Source organism: Hippocampus guttulatus, chromosome 12 (genome assembly GCF_054856545.1).
Source record: "Hippocampus guttulatus isolate MCC_2025c chromosome 12, RoL_Hgut_1.0, whole genome shotgun sequence".
Lineage (NCBI taxonomy): Eukaryota > Metazoa > Chordata > Actinopteri > Syngnathiformes > Syngnathidae > Hippocampus > Hippocampus guttulatus.
In genome coordinates this window covers 15,726,015-15,747,515 of record NC_141272.1, presented here as the reverse complement: position 1 = coordinate 15,747,515, position 21,501 = coordinate 15,726,015, and the positions used below count along the sequence as shown (strand labels likewise).

General features: G+C 41.7%; 2 protein-coding genes across 5 annotated transcripts in view; both read left to right on the top strand.

Annotated features, from left to right (window-relative positions):
- aplp2 (amyloid beta (A4) precursor-like protein 2) overlaps positions 1–20,783 on the top strand; it is a 53,660-nt gene extending 32,877 nt beyond the window's left edge. Inside the window, exons 9-18 of one of the 4 annotated variants that reach the window (XM_086124964.1) lie at positions 486–560; positions 1,114–1,272; positions 1,508–1,636; positions 8,469–8,568; positions 9,406–9,582; positions 10,013–10,048; positions 11,083–11,165; positions 14,014–14,091; positions 16,734–16,889; positions 18,424–20,783. In XM_086124964.1, coding sequence (XP_085981090.1) covers positions 486–560; positions 1,114–1,272; positions 1,508–1,636; positions 8,469–8,568; positions 9,406–9,582; positions 10,013–10,048; positions 11,083–11,165; positions 14,014–14,091; positions 16,734–16,889; positions 18,424–18,525 — 1,095 coding nt within the window. In that variant the 3' untranslated portion in view covers positions 18,526–20,783. The remainder of the gene's footprint in view (positions 1–485; positions 561–1,113; positions 1,273–1,507; positions 1,637–8,468; positions 8,569–9,405; positions 9,583–10,012; positions 10,049–11,082; positions 11,166–14,013; positions 14,092–16,733; positions 16,890–18,423) is intronic. The other 3 variants (XM_086124967.1, XM_086124965.1, XM_086124968.1) reach the window with 3 other exon arrangements.
- On the top strand, positions 2,784–4,491 carry LOC147197627 (E3 ubiquitin-protein ligase TRIM4-like). Its single transcript, XM_086124969.1, has one exon. It carries the CDS (start codon positions 2,932–2,934, stop codon positions 3,553–3,555), a length of 624 nt encoding a protein of 207 aa, XP_085981095.1. The 5' UTR covers positions 2,784–2,931; the 3' UTR covers positions 3,556–4,491.
- Positions 20,784–21,501: the final 718 nt, after the last annotated feature.

Below are 21,501 nucleotides of genomic sequence, written 5' to 3'. Positions count from 1 at the left end.
AGTGCTCAGCTGTGAAGCCTGGCAAGAGACAAAACATACAAAGCAAAAAATGTCTCAAAACAAAAAAGAATTGGGGTAAAAAAAAAAATTTAAGTTTGAGGAAAAAAATACAATACAAAAATATTACAAAATAATGCAAACTTCAATCACAAAACTGAGAAAAAATAGAAAATGATACGAACTATGAAAAGAGAATACAATAAAAACATAAATACAAGTTTAAAAAATGACCAAAAAATGTCAGCAAAAAGTATTAGACAACAATACATAAATGAAAGTCTTAAAAGAAGAAAAGAACCACATGAACATACACAATGTTGGAAACAAAACTAAATATTGTAAAAAGTTTAGATATTTATTCAATCTTCAACAATATACAGTACATATTCCTAAAGATTGGCATGCTGAGTGTCACACAAAGATGACTGGAAATGGTCACACTTGTCTTATTGTTGATCTTGAGTCTTTTCTCCTCATGGCGGCAGGTGAGGAAGGAGTGGGAGGAGGCTGACCACCAGGCCAAGAACCTGCCCAAGGCTGAGAGGCAAACTTTGGTCCAGGTCAGTCACCGCTCCCTGTGGTTGGGTCAGATAGGACACCTTAGCACGCTTTCTTTGACTATTACATAGGAACTAAAACAGGGATGTCAAATTCATTTTTGTCGCGGACCACTTTGGAGTTATGTCTTTCCTCGACGGGACGGGCCGTTATGAAACCAGTGAAACCAAATAAATGTGTAATCGTCTCATCATATTATTACTTGTACACGACAAAGTGATGGATTGGTAATTTGGAAATCAGTCAACTATGATATTTTGTTCCATTATTGTTCAAATGTAAACAGAGTAACCAAATTACTGCAAAATGTCAATGTTGTTTATTACACATGACAATTTGACATTTTGGTACAGATTTTAGCAAGGATCATGGAAGTTGACACATGATTTGCTTTCAAGGGCCACATAAAAAGATGTGGCAGGCCGGATTTGGCCCCCGGGCTTTGAGTTTGACACCTGTGAAGTAAAAGATTGGCCGACAATGCCAAACTAGTCACCCAACAACTAAACTCAGACATGTCCATGAAACATTTGACAAGGTCGTCTTTTTGTGCAGCACTTCCAGGCCATGGTGGAGTCACTGGAGGAGGAGGCCGCCAGTGAGAAGCAGCAGCTGGTGGAGACCCACCTGGCCCGGGTGGAGGCCATGCTCAACGACCGGCGGCGTCTGGCCCTGGAGAACTACCTGGCGGCCCTGCAGGCCGACCCCCCCAGGGTGAGCGCCCTTTACATATGACAACTTTTTGGGTACAGGGAGAAACACACTCATAATACTAATGCCAATTAAATATAACTTGGCGGTCCCCATATGTCAGTGTGCTTTTTAAAATGATCTGACATCGATTTTTTTGCATATCAATACGTAGACCCCCAAAGTAACAGCTGACGGATCAACGGGGAGCCGCTGCTTTAGTGTCAGTAACAGTATAACAGGTGTTTGTTGCCTGCAGCCTCACCGCATCCTGCAGGCACTGCGCCGCTATGTGCGCGCTGAGAACAAGGACCGCCAGCACACCATCCGCCACTACCAGCACGTCCTGGCCGTGGACCCCGAGAAGGCAGCTCAGATGAAGTCACAGGTGGGTCATGTTTGAGCGAAGCCCTGAGGATGGATGGATGGATGTTTGACAGGTTTTATACAGAATTGAGGTTTCAAATCAGGTTTAGGGTTTTAAGTTAGGGTTTGAATTTGGGCTTCAAATAAGAGTTAAGGGTCTATAGCAAACATACGGCCGGGATCGGGATCGGCCCGCAAGGAGGTTTGATCAGACCCACAGGATAATTTAAAAGTGAAAAAATGAATTAAAAACACGGAATTAATATTTTTAATACGGTGCGATTCATGGAGTATCTGCTAGGGGGACACACTGTTTTAATCTGAGTAAAAGACAACATTGTTTTGATCAGAGAAGAAGACAACAGCAGCCTCAGTCTATCACTGAGACAGACCCAACACAGGAGACGCTATCAAGGACATGTGAATACTTTATTCTTTACACATTTAATAGCACTCTCTTTAGTTTGTAAGGTGTAGGCAGGGATTACATTTAGATTTTCTCTGCACGTGTAAATGGTTGAAACATTCCTTTCTTTATAAATCTCGTTTAGTATTAAAAGTGCATTACTATATTTTTCAATACCAATTACTTGTTAAAGTTGTGTGCCTTTGTACAATCAGTGGGATCAGTTGCAATACATATATGTGAATGATAAAAGTAAATCACATTTGTCTAAGGAAATCTAAGGAGCTTCATGTTTTGTAAAAGATCTGTTTATTAAATTTCAACATTTTCCTTATGTTCTTGTGCTTCTTTAGACCAAAAAAAAAGGAAATACATTATTTTGGTTATTTATAGCAGAGTATGGTTTAACTTTAATGGTCCGGCCCACTTGACATCTACCGAGGCCGAATGTGGCCCACAATGTGAAATGAGTTTGACACCCCTGCTCTAAATGCATAATGGGACTCATACTTCTCTGATCAGGGAGTCCCTGGGACTCGCAGGACTCAAACTTTAAAATTATCACTGTCTGACTGAATGTACTTCACCTGATTCAATTCAAAATATCTAAAAGCATTTAAAACAGAACTTTCACGCGCCAAGGACAGAAATAAAAGACGGCTTGAAAATGAAGTTCAGTTCAAGAAAAAAAAAATCGATAAAAAAAAAGTTTAAGAGCTCGCAGAAATGTTTTTGTTTCAATTGAAGTCTGAAAAAGAGAAGCTTAGCTCCAGCGAGCAGGAAATGGACTTTTGTACTTTCTGGCTATAAACCAATTCAAATTATCCTCGTGACCGAAGGTCGGATTGCACTGCAGCTCTTTGGAGAGTGAATGCTCAAACGTTGAGACAGACAGCGTCCTCACCAGAACCATGGCCAGCCAAGTTGAAGACAATCTCCAATGTCCGCTCTGCTTGGAGATCTTTCGAGATCCCGTCCTGCTGCCGTGCAGTCACAGCTTTTGTCACGCGTGCTTGCGGCAGTGGCGGAAGGAGAAAGGAAATCTGTTGTGTCCGGTCTGTCGTGCGGAGTTTGCCTCGATGGACCCACCTTTGAACTTGGCACTGAAGAATGTGTGTGAGGCCTTTTCGCAAGCCTCGGTGGGCCCCCAGGACCTCTGCGGGATGCACAAGGAGAAACTGAGACTCTACTGTTTGGACCACGAGGAGTCGGTGTGCCTCGTCTGCAGGGATGCGAAAATCCATGCCGGCCACAAGTTTTGTCCCCTCGATGAAGCCGCGCAAGATCGCAGAGGCCAAGTCCAGAAGAGTCGGATGTTGAAGGAGAAAATGAAGGCTCTCGGGCGAGACATCGCCGCTCTCTCAGACACGATCGCAACCACGGAGCAGCTGCTGACCTCTGACCCCCTTTCCTTCATGAACAACTACCGGGGCACCATGGCCAGATTCCAGCAAGGGCCCGACGGGGCCCAGCTTCCTGAAGGAGCGCTGCTGGACGAAGCCAAACATGTGGGAAACCTCAAGTTCAACGTGTGAGAGCGAATGAAGGACAAGGTCCGCTTCAGTCCCCTCCTTCTGGATCCCAACATGGCCGGTCCGGAACTCGCGCTGTCTGAAGATCTGACCGCTGTGAGTTTTCAAGTCGGACAGCGCCGTCCAAAGAACCCGGAGCGAAATCACGAGTCCCACATAGTGGTGGCTTCAGTTTTGTGCTCACCTGACAGCTGGGAAGTGGAGGTGGAGGTGGGAGACAACACCGATTGGGAAGTGGGGCTGAAGTGGCGATACTTAATGTTTTATGGAGAAACGGGCATTCAATTTTGTGACGGCAAATACAAAATTCTGCCATTTCAAGCCTGGAACCCACCGGAAAAACTGCAGAGGATTCGTGTGTCCACAACACAAAGAGCGATTGTATTGTCTGACGCTCGTACAAACACCGAAATCATCAAAAATGATAGCACGTTTTTCCGGTGGAAAACAGTTCCTTATTTCTCCACAAGGTGTGCAATTCCTCTGAAAATCATCCCACTTCGACCTTGGGTTAAGACTGAAAGTGTCACGTTGCGTGGTGGTGGTGGACCCCAAAAAGCAGGCAGGAGGGAGAGGTAGGGTGTACTTGAAGAAGTGTATTGATAAAACACAGAAAACAAAATCCAAAAACAGTCATAGTCCAAAGTAGCAAACAAAAATAGCAACTGAAGCTAAAACAGAACCGTGACCAAAACATGACAGAAACAAACCTGACAGCAGCAAAGGAACAGCAAACAAACAAACATGACAGTAGCAAAGAGCAAACAATGACCCGACAATGAGTGGTCGGCCTGGGAGTCCTTTTAAAGCACTGATTGATTACCTAATGACCAACAGGTGTGCAGCTGCAGGGGGAGCCCTACAGTGCCACCTGTTGGTCCCAAACCGAATCATGACAGAAAGTAAGTGATGATGGCCGCTCCCACAATTGTTTGAAATGGCAGGGGGGCATCCCCATTCAGTAAAAGCTATGAAAGATTTTGAAATCTGATTTGTCATTTTGTATGATTACTGTTTTGGGGGGGGGGGGGTCCTCCAACGGAGATTTTACTTGCTCTGACCTGTTGGAGAGTCGACATTGTTTTGGAGCATGAAAGGAAAAAAAATCTTCAATTCAGCTTTTTCGTGATCAGAGTTTTAGCGTCTTCTTTTTTTTTTCACATGCGATCTTTTTCAATGAACTGATGTTGCTGTGTGCACCTCGTCACCTTCAGGTGTCAGACACCATTCATCCCAAAGAATTGAACTTTGCGCTTGGACCCCGTGGACTGAGAAGTAACACGTCATCAAAGTGCTGTAAATACATTTGAGAGAAAAGATGTTTGTGTGCGTGTCGTTTATCAAGTTTGTTCAGTCCAAATGAAACGAGACCCTCACATTCAGCAGAGACGATCACACTTAACCGCTGGCCAGAAAGAAATCACAAATCACTCACACCAAAAAGAAGATTCTTCCTTTGTTTTTGAGATGCCAGGCCATTATTGACTGGGATGGATTTTATTCTTGTCGATTTTAATTGCCAGATGATTCAGACCTACTGAAACACTTTCGAGGAAATAATATTGCCCCGAATCAAAAACGCAAGTCTCCCAAAACAAATTGGGTAATTCTTGGAGCAAATAGTCATAACAAAAGTAAAAATGTCATCCAGACATGCGTCCCCTTCAACCTTCTGGAATGAATACATCTAGACCATAATGTCAAAGTGCTGGCCCGTGGGCCAAATCCGGCCCGCGAGAAGGTTTTCAGTGGCCCCTGGGATGATATTGATTTATTATTAGAACCGGCCCGCAGACCGCAGCAAGCCGGCAGCCCGCAGATCTTTTACAAGCACCAATACTGCATTTCCCACAATGCAACCCTGACGCGCCAAGCAGTAGGCCGCTTTATTTCAAGATTTATTAGTGCAGCAGTCGCTCGCATGACAGTGACGTTAGCTTTCAGATACCCATCAAAAATGGCAAAACGGAAGGTGGACACTAAGAACCGGGGGTTTCAAACAAGGTGGGAGTCGGAGTACATGTTCATGGATGTAGCTATTTTCATCCGCGGAGTGGACTCCAGCCTAAGCGTGACAGAGGAGTTTTTGGCTTTACATCCTATGCATGACACAACTATAGTGCATGAAAAAGATACGGCAGTGGGTGCTGCACAGTTTGCCCGTTTCCTCCCCGACACAATGGCCCAGCTGCGCATCCAGGCTGCTCAAACATTGTCGATGTTTGGCAGCACATACCTGTGTGAACAACTATTTTTTTTGATGAAGCTGAACAAAACATCACACAGAAGTCGACTTACTGCTGAACACCTTCACTCAATTTTGAGGAATTGCTCAGCTCAGAGCCTGACCCCAAATATTGATTAACTTGTAGAAAAGATGAGACACCACCAAGTATCAGCCTCAGCCTCAAAGAAGTGAATACAGGATTACAGTGCAATCACATATTAAGAGTTTTTACTCAGTTCAAGTTTAAAAATTAAAGTATAATATTTGCTTTAACTGCATGTTACTTCTCCTTGAAGAAAGTGTTGTTTTTGGTTAATATTTTTTTGCACTTTCTTTTTGTGTATTTCAATCCAATTATGTTTTAAAAATATTTTATTCGAGTGAATGATCGAAAATTGCTATTATATGTTTGTCTTTGAAGTAAATGTAGCCTACTTTTGCTAAAAGAGAAAATATGGACTATTGAATAATACCGGCTTCTTTCATTCATGTTATGGGTATTTTTATACAAGGGAAATTTGTTTTTTGTGCCTGTTGAAAATTAAAGTTTACTGACAGAGCCATAAGAAAATGTTGCTTTATTTATCTGATCAAATTGGAATGTATTTGTTAGGTTTTCAGTCGATTAAATTTGGTTCAATAAACTATATGTGGTAGTTGTTAAATTTTTCAATGAACATTCGATCAGTCCGGCCCTCGGCTTGCAGCAAAAAATTTTATTTGGCCCTCCGTCCATTTGACTTTGACACCCCTGTTCTATAGTTAAGCTCGGGTCAAGTTAGGATTTCACTTCAGGATTAGGGGAGTAAAGTAGAGTACCGTGTAAAGTTTCCAGTTTCAATTTTTAAAATAAAGGTTAAGGTTTCAAAGTAGGTTTCCAACATATGCTTGAGATTTCAAACAAGGAATAGAGTTTCAAAGTAGGGTTTTGAGTCATCTTTAAGGTCTCAGGGTAGGGTTTCGGACCTGATTTAGATTGTCAAATGAAGGGTTAAAATTTCATGATAGGTTTAAGATTTCTGCCCTGCAACTGACGAGTGACCAACTGTAGTCCGCTTTCCGCCCCGAGTTAGCTGGGAGAAAAGCACAGTTTATTACCTCAGTTCATTAGTCGTGTATGAATGATATTTTTCAAAAGGTGATCTTGGGTGAATGCAGGTCGGCTAATGCCGGGTTACAACATGAGTGTGAACTCAAGTGGAGACACGCAGATAGAAGTGTGTGGAAAATAACCAGTACCTTGTAGCTGCTGACTCACTCGTGACTCCATCAAATCATTGTGAAGCAGAAACGAATAATCTTGTCAGCCCCAAATGTGACATGTAAAAAAAAAATGGCCATAACATACATTTACAAAGCTTGGAATGCCCTATACCGCATGCAGTCAATTAATCTGTTCGCCGACGCACTAAGCTAAGATCGCAGACCGGCTGAGATTGTGTCAATACACGCCAGAGCTGGCGAGAGAGTGTGTTGGGATGCAGGCATAACCGTGTGTCATCTTGGAGTCGGGGTGAAGTGAGGAGGCTCATTTGGCCTGGCAACAATCACGCTTAGACATGCTGGGCTTGTGTAACAGTGTGTGAGTCTGTCTGTGTGTTATTATTCTTGCGTTTAATGTGCGTTGGCATGTCTCCAAATTCCATTTCCAGTGTGGACATTTGTGTTTCGAAAGCATGCTATGCTATAAATAGACGTGCTGCGTAATAGATTTACGGATCTGCGTTTTGTCAGGTTGTTTTTCTGTGACATTTTCAATCTGTAATCCCAGTTTAAAACCTCAACCCTGGCCTGGTGGTATAATTTGAAACCCTAATTTAGATGAGAACCCCAATTTAAAAGCCATACTATTGTCTGAAACCCTTACGAAGGATTAAAACTTCAAGCCCTAAGGTTAGATTGAAAGTTTAACAAGAGATGACTCAGTCTTGAGACCCCCATTTAATTGTCTAACTCTTATTTGAAACTCTAACCCAGCCTTAAAGACCTGACTTCAAACCCTAACTCTGGCTTCAAACAATATGGCTCGGGTTTTAATCAAGGCTTAGGGTTTCAAGCCAGGGTTTGGATTTTCAAAATTAGGTTTTCAAGGAATAAATATGTTTACAAAAAACACTAACGGTGTTTTAGAGTAAGGTTTCCAGCCAAGTTTTTTTTTAGGGTCTCAGTCCTCAGTTAGGGTTTCAAATAAGAGTTAATCTTTCAAAGTATGGTTTGAAGTGAGGGTCAGGATGTAAAGTTGGGATTGTGATTTCAAATCACAATTTGAATACAGGTACATGAATAGGGTTTTTAAAGATTATAATTTCAAGTTGGCCTGCGAGTTTCAAATTCCGGCTAGGATATCAACACAGGATTAGGGTTTCCAAAATATTTGAAGCAGATCTTGAGTGCTGCAGTTTTACACCACTGCAGCATACAGAATGGCAAGGAAAGACCATGTGGCACGTGGAGGAATGGCTTATTATCGCCACCTGTTGGCAGTGTTGTTTCTTGCATACACCTTCAAACATTTCGTGCGTGCGTGAGTACCGGTACACAATGCTTATTAAGACCGAGAGCCTAGAGGATGTTGTGGAGTGATTCAAACGTGGCGTGATTTCCATATTAGACTCACTGCCACAAGATGTGTTTGTGTGTGTCTTAAACATGTCATAGTTGACTTCCTGTCTCTTTTCTGATTTGTCAGGTGATGACTCACCTGCATGTGATCGAAGAGAGGATGAACCAGAGTCTATCCCTGCTCTACAAGGTCCCCTACGTGGCCGAGGAGATCCAGGATGAAATCGGTGAGTTCCTCAGAAGGAACCGGGATGATCACGGGGGGGCATTCCAGCCCCACCTGCAAAAGGAAAATCAGCAACAAATTGAAAATATTTTTGTTACGTTTCCTCCTCCCTCACAGTTAAACAGCTTGAAAAGCACTTTTTAAATACATTGTAAATGTATTTGAACACAGACAAAAATGGCACGCATAAAATGTTTAGAAACTACTGAATGTACATAATGAATTTGTTTCCAAAAAATAGGGCCTGAACAATTCATTTGCCGATATTAGCGCTTTTTGTAAATAAATCAACTGATTTTTGCCAACATTGTTATAGTATCTGTCTACATGTGTTGCTCAAGCATTTGTGATCAAATATCCCTTGCCTAAAGGGTTCTGAAACTGTGACTATCAGTGCTTGCTATGGGCATGTCATTGGCGTTTCTGTTATATAAACAGTATTGCAAAATCCCTGTTATCAAGGCAAAAAAAACCCCTACTGATTAATAATAAGGAAGCCGAGGTCAGCGGTTAAATGTGTTGTTCTTTCTCAGCGCTGCGGAAGATTGAGCATGGATGTATCGATGAAAGTCGCGCTGTGTCGACGTCGAGATGAAAGCCGAGCGAGTGCGCTGACAGAATTGGGTCATGTTTGAGCGGCTTCCTGCTGGGAGACTCCCTCGGAAAAAACACACAGACAAACGCTAATTGCTAGTTCTCAGAGAATGGGGATCAGGTGTTTTGAGTTTTGGGAACATTTTGCTCACACTAATGATGATGAAATTTAAAGATCTGCATCTTGTGTCTGGGGCTGTGGAGAACATCTCCATAATTTTTTATTGTTTTTTTAATGTGCCAGGTGAGCTGCTGCAGGAGCAGAAAGCCAACATGGACCAATTCCTGTCGTCTATCTCCGAATCCCAGCCCGACGTCACCGTGTCCTCGGAGGAGAACGTGGAGGTGCCCGTCGTGTCCGAGGGGAAACCCTACCGGCCCATCCAGGTCACTTCTTTGGGATCCCGCCCGGAGCCAGAAGGTGAGCGTGGTTGACGTGATGTGGCTCTGCTGGGTCCAGATACCCAAGGACCTCCTCAAAATCCTAATACCAATTCAACATTATTACCATGCCACAGGAATTAAAAAGTTGCCTAATTTTGAGAAAAAGTCATATTGATGTTATAATTACCGGTAGTTCACAATTATTAGTTACGATGTTCAAAATAAATTTGAAAAATGGTGTCATTAAACTCACAATTAACGAAAAGGGAGAGTCAGTCAGTGAATTTCAACAATCCAACTTTATTCACACTGTTAGCATTTTTTTTGTGTCTCTCTGAACACTCTGCCATACTTTTGCCTCATCCCAGCATATCTTAATATCTTTATCTTGCCATATTCTTCACTCATTAACTTTTCTCTTCTTCCTCTTTGTTCTTCTTTATTTTCCATCTTGTGTTAACAACAAGGCGATTTGTCCGACCCGCAGCGAGCCTTCAAGAAAGGTTGGTGCCCAATGTGGCGTCTTCCTTCCCTTCTGATTTCCACATTTTCTTCTGTCATGTTTCTCATCCTTGCCTTTCTGCCGCAATTTGGATAAAGGGTTGTGCTTTCAATAGAGAAAACAGCGTTTTATACATGTTTTACATCCTGTCCCGGAAGTAGAGTATGAGGTTGAATGACAATTGCTAAAATGCTAACAGATAGCGTCCAAGCATAGATTCAGTCATGCATGTCAAGGCAAGTGGATTCTGGAATTCGTTGTGTTTTCTTTGTTGCTTTCTGAAACCATTTTAAAATGGTTTAAAAAGGAGTCATGTTTTTAGACTACTGTAACAATTTGTTCTTCTATGAAGTTGTCATACTTGATTGCCAACAATCTAATCTCTTCATTTTATGGCATTTGTCTTGGCTGCCCTGCATCCAGTGCATGTAGTTGGATGTTGGAATTTTTTGTCCAATCAGATTTCAGCCTCTGTGTGTTGCCATGGCAATCTAATCTGCCCAGCGCCTCCAGAATCAGTAGGACAAGCACAGATAATTCAATTTTATTCACCGTGGGACAGTAACAAAGTCAAAGTCAGTTTTATTGTCAAATATGCCTTTATGTACAACATACAGCACAGATGAAATTCTTTTCCTCTCAACCACAGTGCAAACATGCAGTGCATTAAAAACACACACAGCTAAAAATAAGTAATAATCTGCATTTTTGTCATCCCGCGGTTGGTCAGAGCAAAACTGTTCAACTACCAAATTACATCCCTAGCAATCTGCACACATTTAATACATTTTAATCATCAGAATCTCTTGTGTAATGTATTTTATTTTTTGTTTGTTTTTGTCGACTAGGATCCACTGCATACCATTTTGATAGGCCTTTGTGGCAGGCAATACAGTCGTTGCATTGTGCTGAACCCGTGAAAGGCTTTTATTGTCATCCTCCTCCGCGTGCTGCGGAGAGAAGTCGAGCATGCGCGTGATAATTTTGATTTGTGTTTTAACGGTCTGCGCTAAGTCTTCCGTCTCGCCCTCGCAGGCTCCGCTGTGTCCGGCCTGGACGGTCTGATTGGCGCCGAGGAGAGAATCATCAACAGCAAGACCAAAATGGGACCCAATGTGGTAAGAACAGCATTTTTTTTCTTCTTCTTTCTATTTACTTAACTCCACACATTCACAAGTAAGAGTGGCCATGTTGATGCCAAACATTAGTAGGGATGGGCAGGTAGCGATATCTGGTATCCTATCGGGCCGATACCAGCCTTATTTGAAGGTACTCGTGGCCACCAGTAACTAAGGCAAAATAAAGCTGACATCGAGTAAATCCTCCTCGCGTAGTTGGCGCTGTTCTCTATGATATGATACATCGGCATATGACATATGACTATGATACATCGGCAAATCATCATCTGCATCCAAAAGAAAGGTCTTTTTATTTACAATTTTAAGTACAGTCATACCTTGGTTTTCGACCATAATCCATTCCAGAAGGCTGTTCGAAAACCGATTTGTTCGAAAACCGAAACCACGCTCTTTTAAAAAAAATTCTGTATTGAGCACGTCTGCTCACAATGGAACGCTACACGAGGAAGCATCACTTCTTGTAAGGAAGGCGACAGCAGTCAAGTGGCGCATTCAAGTGCGCTCAGTTTGTTCGAGAACCGATTTTCGGTCGTAACCCGAGGCATAAAAAAAAACATACTGGTCTTGGGCTGGGAAAAAAAGTGGTATCGAACATTCCTATTTGTACCACTTTACAACAAGGTTACTCTAATAAATATTTTCTAACACAATGATAGTTTTTCACCATAAGCTGCTAATCACGAGCAAAGTGTTGGACTTATCACTTTGTTGTTATTTAAAGGGCGCATACGTCAAAATTAACGTCGAATGCCTCACAACAAAGCCGTATAACCATGACGATGAATCCCAGCCCATCAGCAAAGAGCCTTAATGATAATTAATAGAATAGAATTAAATTAGGCTTTATGACACCGGTAGATCTTAATTATACATCTGGTATCATTGTAGTGACTGAAAAATACACGTGGCCAGAGGCCATTGAAGCATGTGATTTATCACAGCCAATCAACAAAGAGCAGTAATGATAATAATGAAAATGTTTTCATAAAATTTAAAAAAACAATATACTTGTATATCCTATTCATGCACATTATTATTTCAAAAGTTGTACAAAATCTCCAAAGAAGAAATTTAAGCATAATCTATTTCTGCTTTTAAAATATTGTGAAGAAAAAGAAACATTGCAATTATTATAATTTAAATAATAGGAAGCTACCAGAGTTGGAGGAGTTCTCAATTTTTTTACAGCAAGTACCACCCCGAAAATATTTCACTTTCCATGTACCACCACAATGACCAACAATAAAATACATTCAAGTGTTCATCAAAGATACAAACTGCAAGTAATTTTCAATCATCAGAAAACACCATGCACTGAAAAACAAAGCAATGTAAATAAACTTTAAGCACGATATAAATACATCCAACCATGCATTTTCCGATCCGCTTATCCTCACAAGGGTCGCGGGGGTTGCTGGAGCCTATCCCGGCCGTCTTAGGGCAGAAGACGGGGGACACCCTGAACTGGTAACCAGCCAATCGCAGGGCACACAGCGACGAACAACCATCCGCGCTCACACTCACACCTAGGGACAATTTGGAGTGTTCAATCAGCCTGCCATGCATGTTTTTGGAATGTGGGAGGAAACCGGAGTACCCGGAGAAAACCCACACAGGCCCGGGGAGAACATGCAAATTCCACACAGGGAGGCTGGCGCTGGAATTGAACCAGTACCAGTACCTCTGCACTGTGAAGTCAACAAACATATCATTTTCTACACTCAGCACTGGGTCACTAAAGTTCAAGTTTAGCTTTAACGTGGGACTCAGTCTTTCACGTGACCTGATGTCACCCTGATTTCTGAAGACAACACACACACACACACACACTCACAGAACTCTCCAAAGTGAACTATGTTGCAGCAAACTGGATGTATTTGTGCGTCCTGCCGACAATCCGCTCCGGGCTTTGTTAGACCGCATGCTGCATGTGTGTCTGTGTGTGTCTGTGTCTGTGTGTGTGTCTGTGTATGTGGCATGCTAACAAGCCTGGAAAATGGCAGTTCTCAAACTGAGGTTCGCCAGCTGTGGCTTGGGGGTTGGCGAAAGAGTTTGCAATGAATTGTCGTTTGAAAGAAGTGCATAGCTGCATCGCGGGACCAGTAAACCAAACTTCATGAACTAATTACTCCTTCTTACCTTAGCTTTGGTCCAATTAAACGTTCTGATACAATTGTGACATAACGTCACTTATTATGAGGAATAAATAACAGTCCTAATTTTTGGGAGAGGAAAAGGTGTACAGCGAAATAATAAAATTATAATTTCCTCGGCTACAATGATTTCTTAAAAATGTAATAAGGATACATGTACACATTTTTGGAGTGGGTGGGGGGGTCTTGAAAAAAAATTCGACCTGGAACTAAAATGTTTGAGAACATGAGACCCGTAGTCTACAAGCAGTTTGCCTGTGTCTGTCGCATGCCTCTATGTGCATGTGTGTTTTGTGACAATGTTTGTGTGCTCAAGACAGAGAACATCATCATCCTGTCACAGGCAGCGCCTCCTCTGAAGATTTGTGCTCTCAGTAATGAAAAACATGTATGTGTGTGTGCCGGGGACTGTTTTTAATGTTCATATATGCAGACACGCGCACTCACACATGCACTCTACTTCCAGCTTGCCCCAGACAGCATCATCACCCACGCATTGATAATCCCTCCACTTTACTGCGCACGCTCTCAACCTGTCTCTCTCTCTCTTTCTCACATACACATGCGCGCGCACACAAACACACACACACACGCGCACACACACACACACACACACACACACAAATACATATACACGCGTACAGTAACCCGGGCTGCCCTGTCTGTGTTGACAGGTGATTGATGAGTCTCTGGATGTTAAAGAAGTTGTTTACAGTGCAGAGAGACTCCACATTTTGCATGATGATGAGCTGGTGAGTATGGCGGCGCCCCCCCCGTCCCCCACAAGCCTCCGTGGGCAACTTGCGGCGCCAGAGGGTGCTCAGTAGTCCTTAGTGCAAAGTAACCAGTGTGACTTTGAACTTGGATGTGCAGCGAAAACCTCAAAGGTCTTGAGAGTCCGATTCTTCTAACTTTCACACAGAGGACGAGGTCTGGAATTTGCCCAAAATGGCTGCTTCTAACAAAATAGCTGACTTCCTGTTCAGTTTTGGATATGGGTATATTTTATCAAATATTTGTCAAGTTACACCTTGACGTCACGCTTTGCCCACATCAGATGCCGTACTTTCCCCCCCAAATTAACTGAATGATTGCGATTGCAGGGGCATTTCACTGGTTTCACTCGTAAAAATATTACAGATTTTCAGAAACCCAAAACTAAATTCACATCTCCTTGTTATTGTTTATTATTATTATTATTATTATTGTTGTTGTTGTTGTTGTTATTTTGTTCAGGCTAGTACATGGTGCTGGTTTGTGCATGTGTGCATGGTCTTTATGCGAATGTAATGCACACCTAACTTGTTGGGTCATGTGACACCACATATGATGTCATATGTGCCAGATGGCGACTGTAGGAGACTTGTTGTTGTGACTTTGCATTGAAACGAGCGGACGTCTTTCACACAACACACACACACACACACGCACACACACACACACACACACAGATTTCACCTGTATCATTTCCTATTCAGTCCAAGTACACAATTTTTGCAGCAAGACACACTTTGATTTCCAGCAAGGCTCTACGTTTATGCCCTATTTACTGTATGTACTGTATTTGTGTTGTGAAGAAAAAGGTCAAACAAAAAAATAGAACATGATTAGATGTACAATACAAACCATATTATGTAAAACCTGCTCAATATCAGAAAGAAATAATTTTGAAAGTGAGACAAAAACTGCAACCATTAGAGATGGAAAATCAACAAATAATAAAAAAAAATATGGGGGGGATGGTAAAAAAATGGTCAAACATAATAACGATTGGTAACAATAATGGCAATATCGCAATACGGTGATGTTAAAATTGCCACGATATTATTGCCGTCATGTCATGATTTTAAAAGCACCACATCTGTTTAATACGGCAGGTTATTATTTTTTTGTGCAATTCCATAATCCTCTGCTAGTTACTTTATTGGAGCAGTTTAAAATGAATTTGACATGTTTTGACCACCTACGTTTAGAAACCACGCTAATCGCCATATGAAGAGGAACATGACACATTTCAGCTCCTCCACAAATTGACTTGATTGGCAATTTGTGCATGCATTCACAAGTAAGTGCCTCAATATATAGTGTAGTCAGCCGAACGCAGCATTGTGAACTACGAAGACCATGATACTTTGCGCCGCTGAGCCAATTGGACAAATTGACAATAAAGAGATAATCCACTCCTATTTGTTTGTCATTCAACTCAACTGTATTTATAGAGCACTTGAAAACAACCACCGCTGTATAAAAAGTGCTGTACATGGGGCAAATATCATAATATCATACATACAACAATAAACAATAAATGAATACCGAAGACAGTAGAAAGCACAAAAATAGTAAAACTAAAATCAAGTCGAAGTCATGCTGAGTCAAAAGCCAAAGAATACAAATGAGTTTTGAGACGAGTTTTAAGGATGGGCAGCGGGGGACTTGCCGAATGTACAGTGGGAGGTCATTCCAAAGAGAGGGACCAGCAACGGAAAAGGCTCGTTGATCTTTGAGCTTCCGCTTAGTTCTTGGTACCTCTAATAGTGTCTGGTCTGTAGACCTGAGGCACTGGGCAGGTACATAGGGGTGGTGGGGCGAGGCTATTTAAAGATTTGAAAACAAATCAAAGATCTTTAAAATAACTCTCAAAATGTTTAGGGAGCCAGTGAAGGGATATCAGAGTAGGAGTTATGTGCTCCCTCTTACGAGTACCAGTCAAGAGGCGAGCGAGCAGCAGCATTCTGGACCAACTGGAGACGCTTAATGGAGGATTGGCTAACTCCAAAGTAAAGTGCATTACAGTAATCCAGCCGGGACGTAACAAAGGCATGAATTATTGTTTCTTGAAATTCAATGAAAAGAAAACAGAAGTGATTGTGTTTGGTCCCAGTGGCCCTTGCACATGCCATCCTGGAGACTTGGGCCCAAGATGTTCCCCACAATATTGTGATAATTACTGTATCGTGAGGTGTCACGTTAGGATATACTGTAGTTACATTCTTAACATATGAAAAATACAAAATAATAGGATTGCTGGATAAAATATTACACATGAATACACAGATATTATGTAATATATGCAGAAAAATAAGAATTACAACAATAATTGAAAATAAATCTGAATTAAAATCTGACAGTAATTTATCATTTTGGACCCAAAACATCATTGGGATGGGCGGGATCGAAAAAATAGCAAATATGTGTGGTCCTCTGTTCACAATAGTCCCAACATATGAGGTTTCATGATTCTTTTTTGTGGTTCCAAAATACCCACACGAGACACACGAGTATATCCCTACATATTGTGGTGTACTTCTTTATGGACATTTTGTAAGAACAAGAAACTAAATATGGAAGTTGATTTCCCCCCCCCCCCCCCCCCCCCCCGACTCCCTCCAACCAGGAGACCTACAGGCCCCTGGGCGAGGACTTCAGCTTCGGCAGCAGCGTTCTGATCGGCCTGCTGGTGATCGCGGTTGCCATAGCGACGGTGATCATAATCAGTCTGGTGCTGCTGCGGAAGAGGCAGTACGGCACCATCAGACACGGCATTGTGGAGGTAGGCGACGTCTCTGTGCTGCCCTTTGTGCTTCCTTAATTTAAAGAGGGACTGAACCCTAGACGTCACAGCTTTCTGTTGTATTTTATATGCGCAATCTTGTTCATTAGCTAGGACTCCCATTTTTGTGACTGACATCAATCTGCACGGCACCTGGTGTGTCTCTGCGCAGAGACGGGTTCAACCTGATGTTGGTAAATTCGGTGACGACCATGTTTTGAATTGTGCTAGAATATAATGTGTTCTGGCTTTAAACATTTGAGGATTAAGTTCCTCTATCAGCTAAATGATTTGCCAATCAAAGTGGAAAATCTGACATGGAAAGAATTACTAAATGTATTAAAAATAGAGTGGCTATTAGGACTATGCACCTCTCCACGAAATGACGATTTGTGTGTGTGTGCGTGTGTGTGTGTGTGTGTCCGTCCATTCCATCCATTTTGCGATCCGCTTTATCCTCACTAGGGTCGCGGGGGGTGCTGGAGCCTATCCCAGCTGTCTTCGGGCAGTAGGCGGGGAACAACACCCTGAATCAGTTGCCAGCCAATCTCAGGGTCACACAGAGACCAACAACCATTCGCGCTCACGCTCACACCTAGGGACAATTTGGAGTGTTCAAACAGCCTGCCATGCATGTTTTTGGTGTGTGGGAGGAAACCAGAGTACCCAGAGAAAACCTCTCTCTCTCTCTCTCTCTCTCTCTCTCGCTATATATATGCATCGCTCCAATAAGAGACGATTTTATACTTTGATATGTATCTCGGTACAAGGGGTGCGATACGAATAAAGAAAACTATTGTTTAACGTGGAATGAGTCGATTCGGTGTGATTACAATTCAATTCGATATATTATGGTTAAATTTGAGCAGGTATGATACAGTAAATTTCTTATTGTCATTTTATAATAGCATTAAATTTGTCAGTTGGCTGCTGTAAATGTGGCATTTCCTTCCCACCAATAAAAGGCAATACTGTACATCTGTCCTTACATGCACTGGGTGCTATACCGATTCAAGGACGGTATATTTGAAGTCATTCATTCATTCCTTTTCCGAACCGCTTGATCCTCACTAGGGTTGCGGGGGGGTGCTGGAGCCTATCCCAGCTGTCTTCGGGCAGTAGGCGGGGGGAATCGGTTGCCAGCCAATCGCAGGGGTCACACAGACGAACAACCATCCACGCTCACACTCATACCTAGGGACAATTTTGAGTGTTCAATCAGCCTGCCATGCATGTTTTTGGAATGTGGGAGGAAACCGGAGGACCCGGAGAAAACCCACGCAAGCACAGGGAGAACATGCAAACTCCATACAGCAAGGCCGGAGCGGGAATTGAACCTGGTACCTCTGCACTGTGAAGTCAATGTGCTAACCACTCGACTACTGGGCCGCCCATTGTCATTAGAAATAATAAAATAATTTAAAATCAAAACTGATCTTCTGATTCAACTTGGTTTTCATTACAGCCCAATAGCCAGCCTGAAAAACTCCCACCAGTGTCCTAAAAGGAGTGTGTTTTGTGCTCTTGGTGGCAGGTGGACCCCATGTTGACGCCGGAGGAGCGCCACCTTAACAAGATGCAGAACCACGGTTACGAGAACCCCACCTACAAATACCTGGAGCAGATGCAGATCTGACCCTGCAGGGGGCGCCGCCACGGAGCCGACTGGCATATACTACTGACCAATAATTCCGTAATAAGATGATGACCATAACAATGCTGTTGTTCCACTCATTTACATACATCCGAAACAACCCTCCTACTTGCTACTATTGTATCATGGAGCTCCTTTTTTTTTTCTTTTTTTTTTATTGCATAGTTGTTGATTACGAGGGGTTGTTTTGTCACCATTTTCACTTGCTTGGATAAAAGATATATAACATTTCTGACAATTTTTTTTGTTTTGTTTTTGGTTTTTTTGACGTGATTCAAAAGCAGTTTTTGATGCCAACGCCGCCGTTTTCTCCGTTTCTTTTGTCCTCGATAGCTTGCTTGGAAATGAATATTTGTACCCATTAAAATATATTATGAAACAATTGATGAGGGGTAAAAAAAAGACTATTTACAGATGATACATTGATAAAATATTATATGATGGGAATATGTAAAATACTGGTCGAAATCAAAGTTCGTTCCAGTTTTGACACATAGGGGGCAGGCCATTATTGCACGTAGTACTTTCTTAGCTTGAGTCCCAGTGCATCTATGTGATAGTCTAAAAGAATGTTATTTATCATCTGTTATGAAATCTTAATAAACAGATGCTTAGACTTGGACCACTACTTAGCTGAACTATGAGTGACAGGCATCAAACTGTTCATCACTCTCTTGCAAAATTGAGGTAACCCATTCTATTTCTCAGCGGCTCATTTATAGGTAGAAAAATAAAATTTTTTGTTTAATTCTACAAAGTATTGAGAATGTAACTCCCAACTTCCAAATACAAATATTGTCATTTTCAAGCACTTGTTTACAGGCTTTTTACAACAAGTATCACTATCGTGGCCAACATTCAAGACATTAGTGTCATAAATATGGAGGACAAAATATTACTTGACCAATCACGGCTCACCTCTTCTCCGAAGCTCGGCCTTGATTGGTCTTTACCTCAGCCCTGAGCAACTGTGATGTCATTTTCAGTCAAAATGGCCGCCCCCCACGATGGACAATAATGGCTGGATTTTACTGCTTAAATCATATTCCACAAATGCAACTTTCATCAGAATGCCAAGCTTAAGGCTGGTTGGGCTACATAGAGCTTATTATTGTAAAGAAAATGTTGGGGTTGACTTCACCTTTAAATATGATTCTATTATAATGTATTGGTCATAAAAGTTAAATAAAAATTGAGAAATAAAAGCTTAAATAAAACAACACAACATATTATTTTAGGGTTTTTTTTGTGGAGGGGGGGCAGGGGTCTCACCTTTTTTCCAGAGCTATATATGCAGTCACACGTGTTGGGGAAGTCCTGAAACAAAGGTGGGCACCCAGCCCATTTAAGAATTATAATTAGACATGTATTAAAACAAAACAACAAAAACTCATCTATTTTTTTCATAAATGTTAGTATGGCCGTCAGCGGAAGAACTTTTTCCCAAGGTTTCCTACCGCTCTTCCCGAGATTGAATGTAAAATGGAATGTTCCATTTCAGGTTGTGATAGGGGACAACTTTTGCCTCATCAGAGGTCATATTTGGTTGGATTTGGAACCACGTCTCAAATTCAATCATTTCGTTTTTTGCATGACAATTTTTTTTAAGCTTTTCCCAAACTTTTCCAACTCAAGCCCCCCCAACTTAACAAATGTTGTTCCTCCCAACAAAAACACTGCTTGAACAAACACTGTACATAAACTGATTTACTATAACAGATATGAATAGAAAAAAGATACGCCAGAATTCACAACTAAAAGGAATTGCCTCCGAAGCTCCAAATAATCAAACTCAATAAAACCTATTTTTTCCTCTCTGCTGTCTTTATATAATCACTGTTACAATCATGGCTTTTTCTTTCCAGAGGACTTTTTCTGTGCTGCTGTGCATTGTTCTGATACATTAGATGGTGTTCTATATAAAAATATGTATACATTTATCTTTTTGAAATTTCTCTTTCTATTTGTTTGTTCCTCTTCTTGTGACAGTACTGTAGCTCTGTATGTCTCACTATGCACCCCAGAAAAAAAAAATCAGCTTCAGTCTTGTAACTATAACTGCCTGTTTGACTGTGTGGCGACACACACACACACACACACACACACACACACACACACACACACATGGCTAAATTTTTGCTGTATTTCGTTTGTATTTTATTATTAGTCATCAGAGAGTGGCGTAACAAGCAGTTTTCTGGTTAAGGGGACAACACGTGTCAATAAAGTCACAACTTCCACTCCCATGCGTTGTTTTTTCACACAGCCCGACAATGATGGAATGTTGATTTTAATAGTGTGTGATAATGGTGGTTAAACGCAAAAATATTGACTCAGTAGTCATTAAATACAAAAATAATAAACTCATTATGTAATCTCGTAGATGTTTTTAATGGACAAAAAAGTAAAATCTGAGTTACATACAATATATGCTGATTTATATAGCTTTCATATATATATATATATATATAGTGTGTGTGTGTGTGTGTGTGTTGATATATTTGATCTAGAAAGCATTTACATTACAACTTGGAGTACTGTAATATTTGTATTTGTATTGTACAACAAATCACGACATCCAAAAATCCAATGTTAATGGTAGTTAAACAAAAATAATAAAGTCAGTATTGATTGTTGGCAAATGGATGGAAATAAATGTTTTTGATAACATTAAAATAGAACATTAATCATCCATCCATCCATCCATTTTCCGAACCGCTTGATCCTCACTAGGGTCGCGGGGGGTGCTGGAGCCTATCCCAGCCGTCTTCGGGCAGTAGGCGGGGGACACCCTAAATCGGTTGCCAGCCAATCGCAGGGCACACAGAGACAAACAACCATCCACGCTCACAATCACACCTAGGGACAATTTAGAGCGTTCAATCAGCCTGCCACGCATGTTTTTGGAATGTGGGAGGAAACCGGAGTACCCGGAGAAAACCCACGCAGGCCCGGGGA

Coding starts and splice junctions, on each gene's coding strand:
- LOC147197627 (XM_086124969.1), top strand. CDS start 2,932: ATGGCCAGCCAAGTTGAAGACAATCTCCAATGTCCGCTCTGCTTGGAG.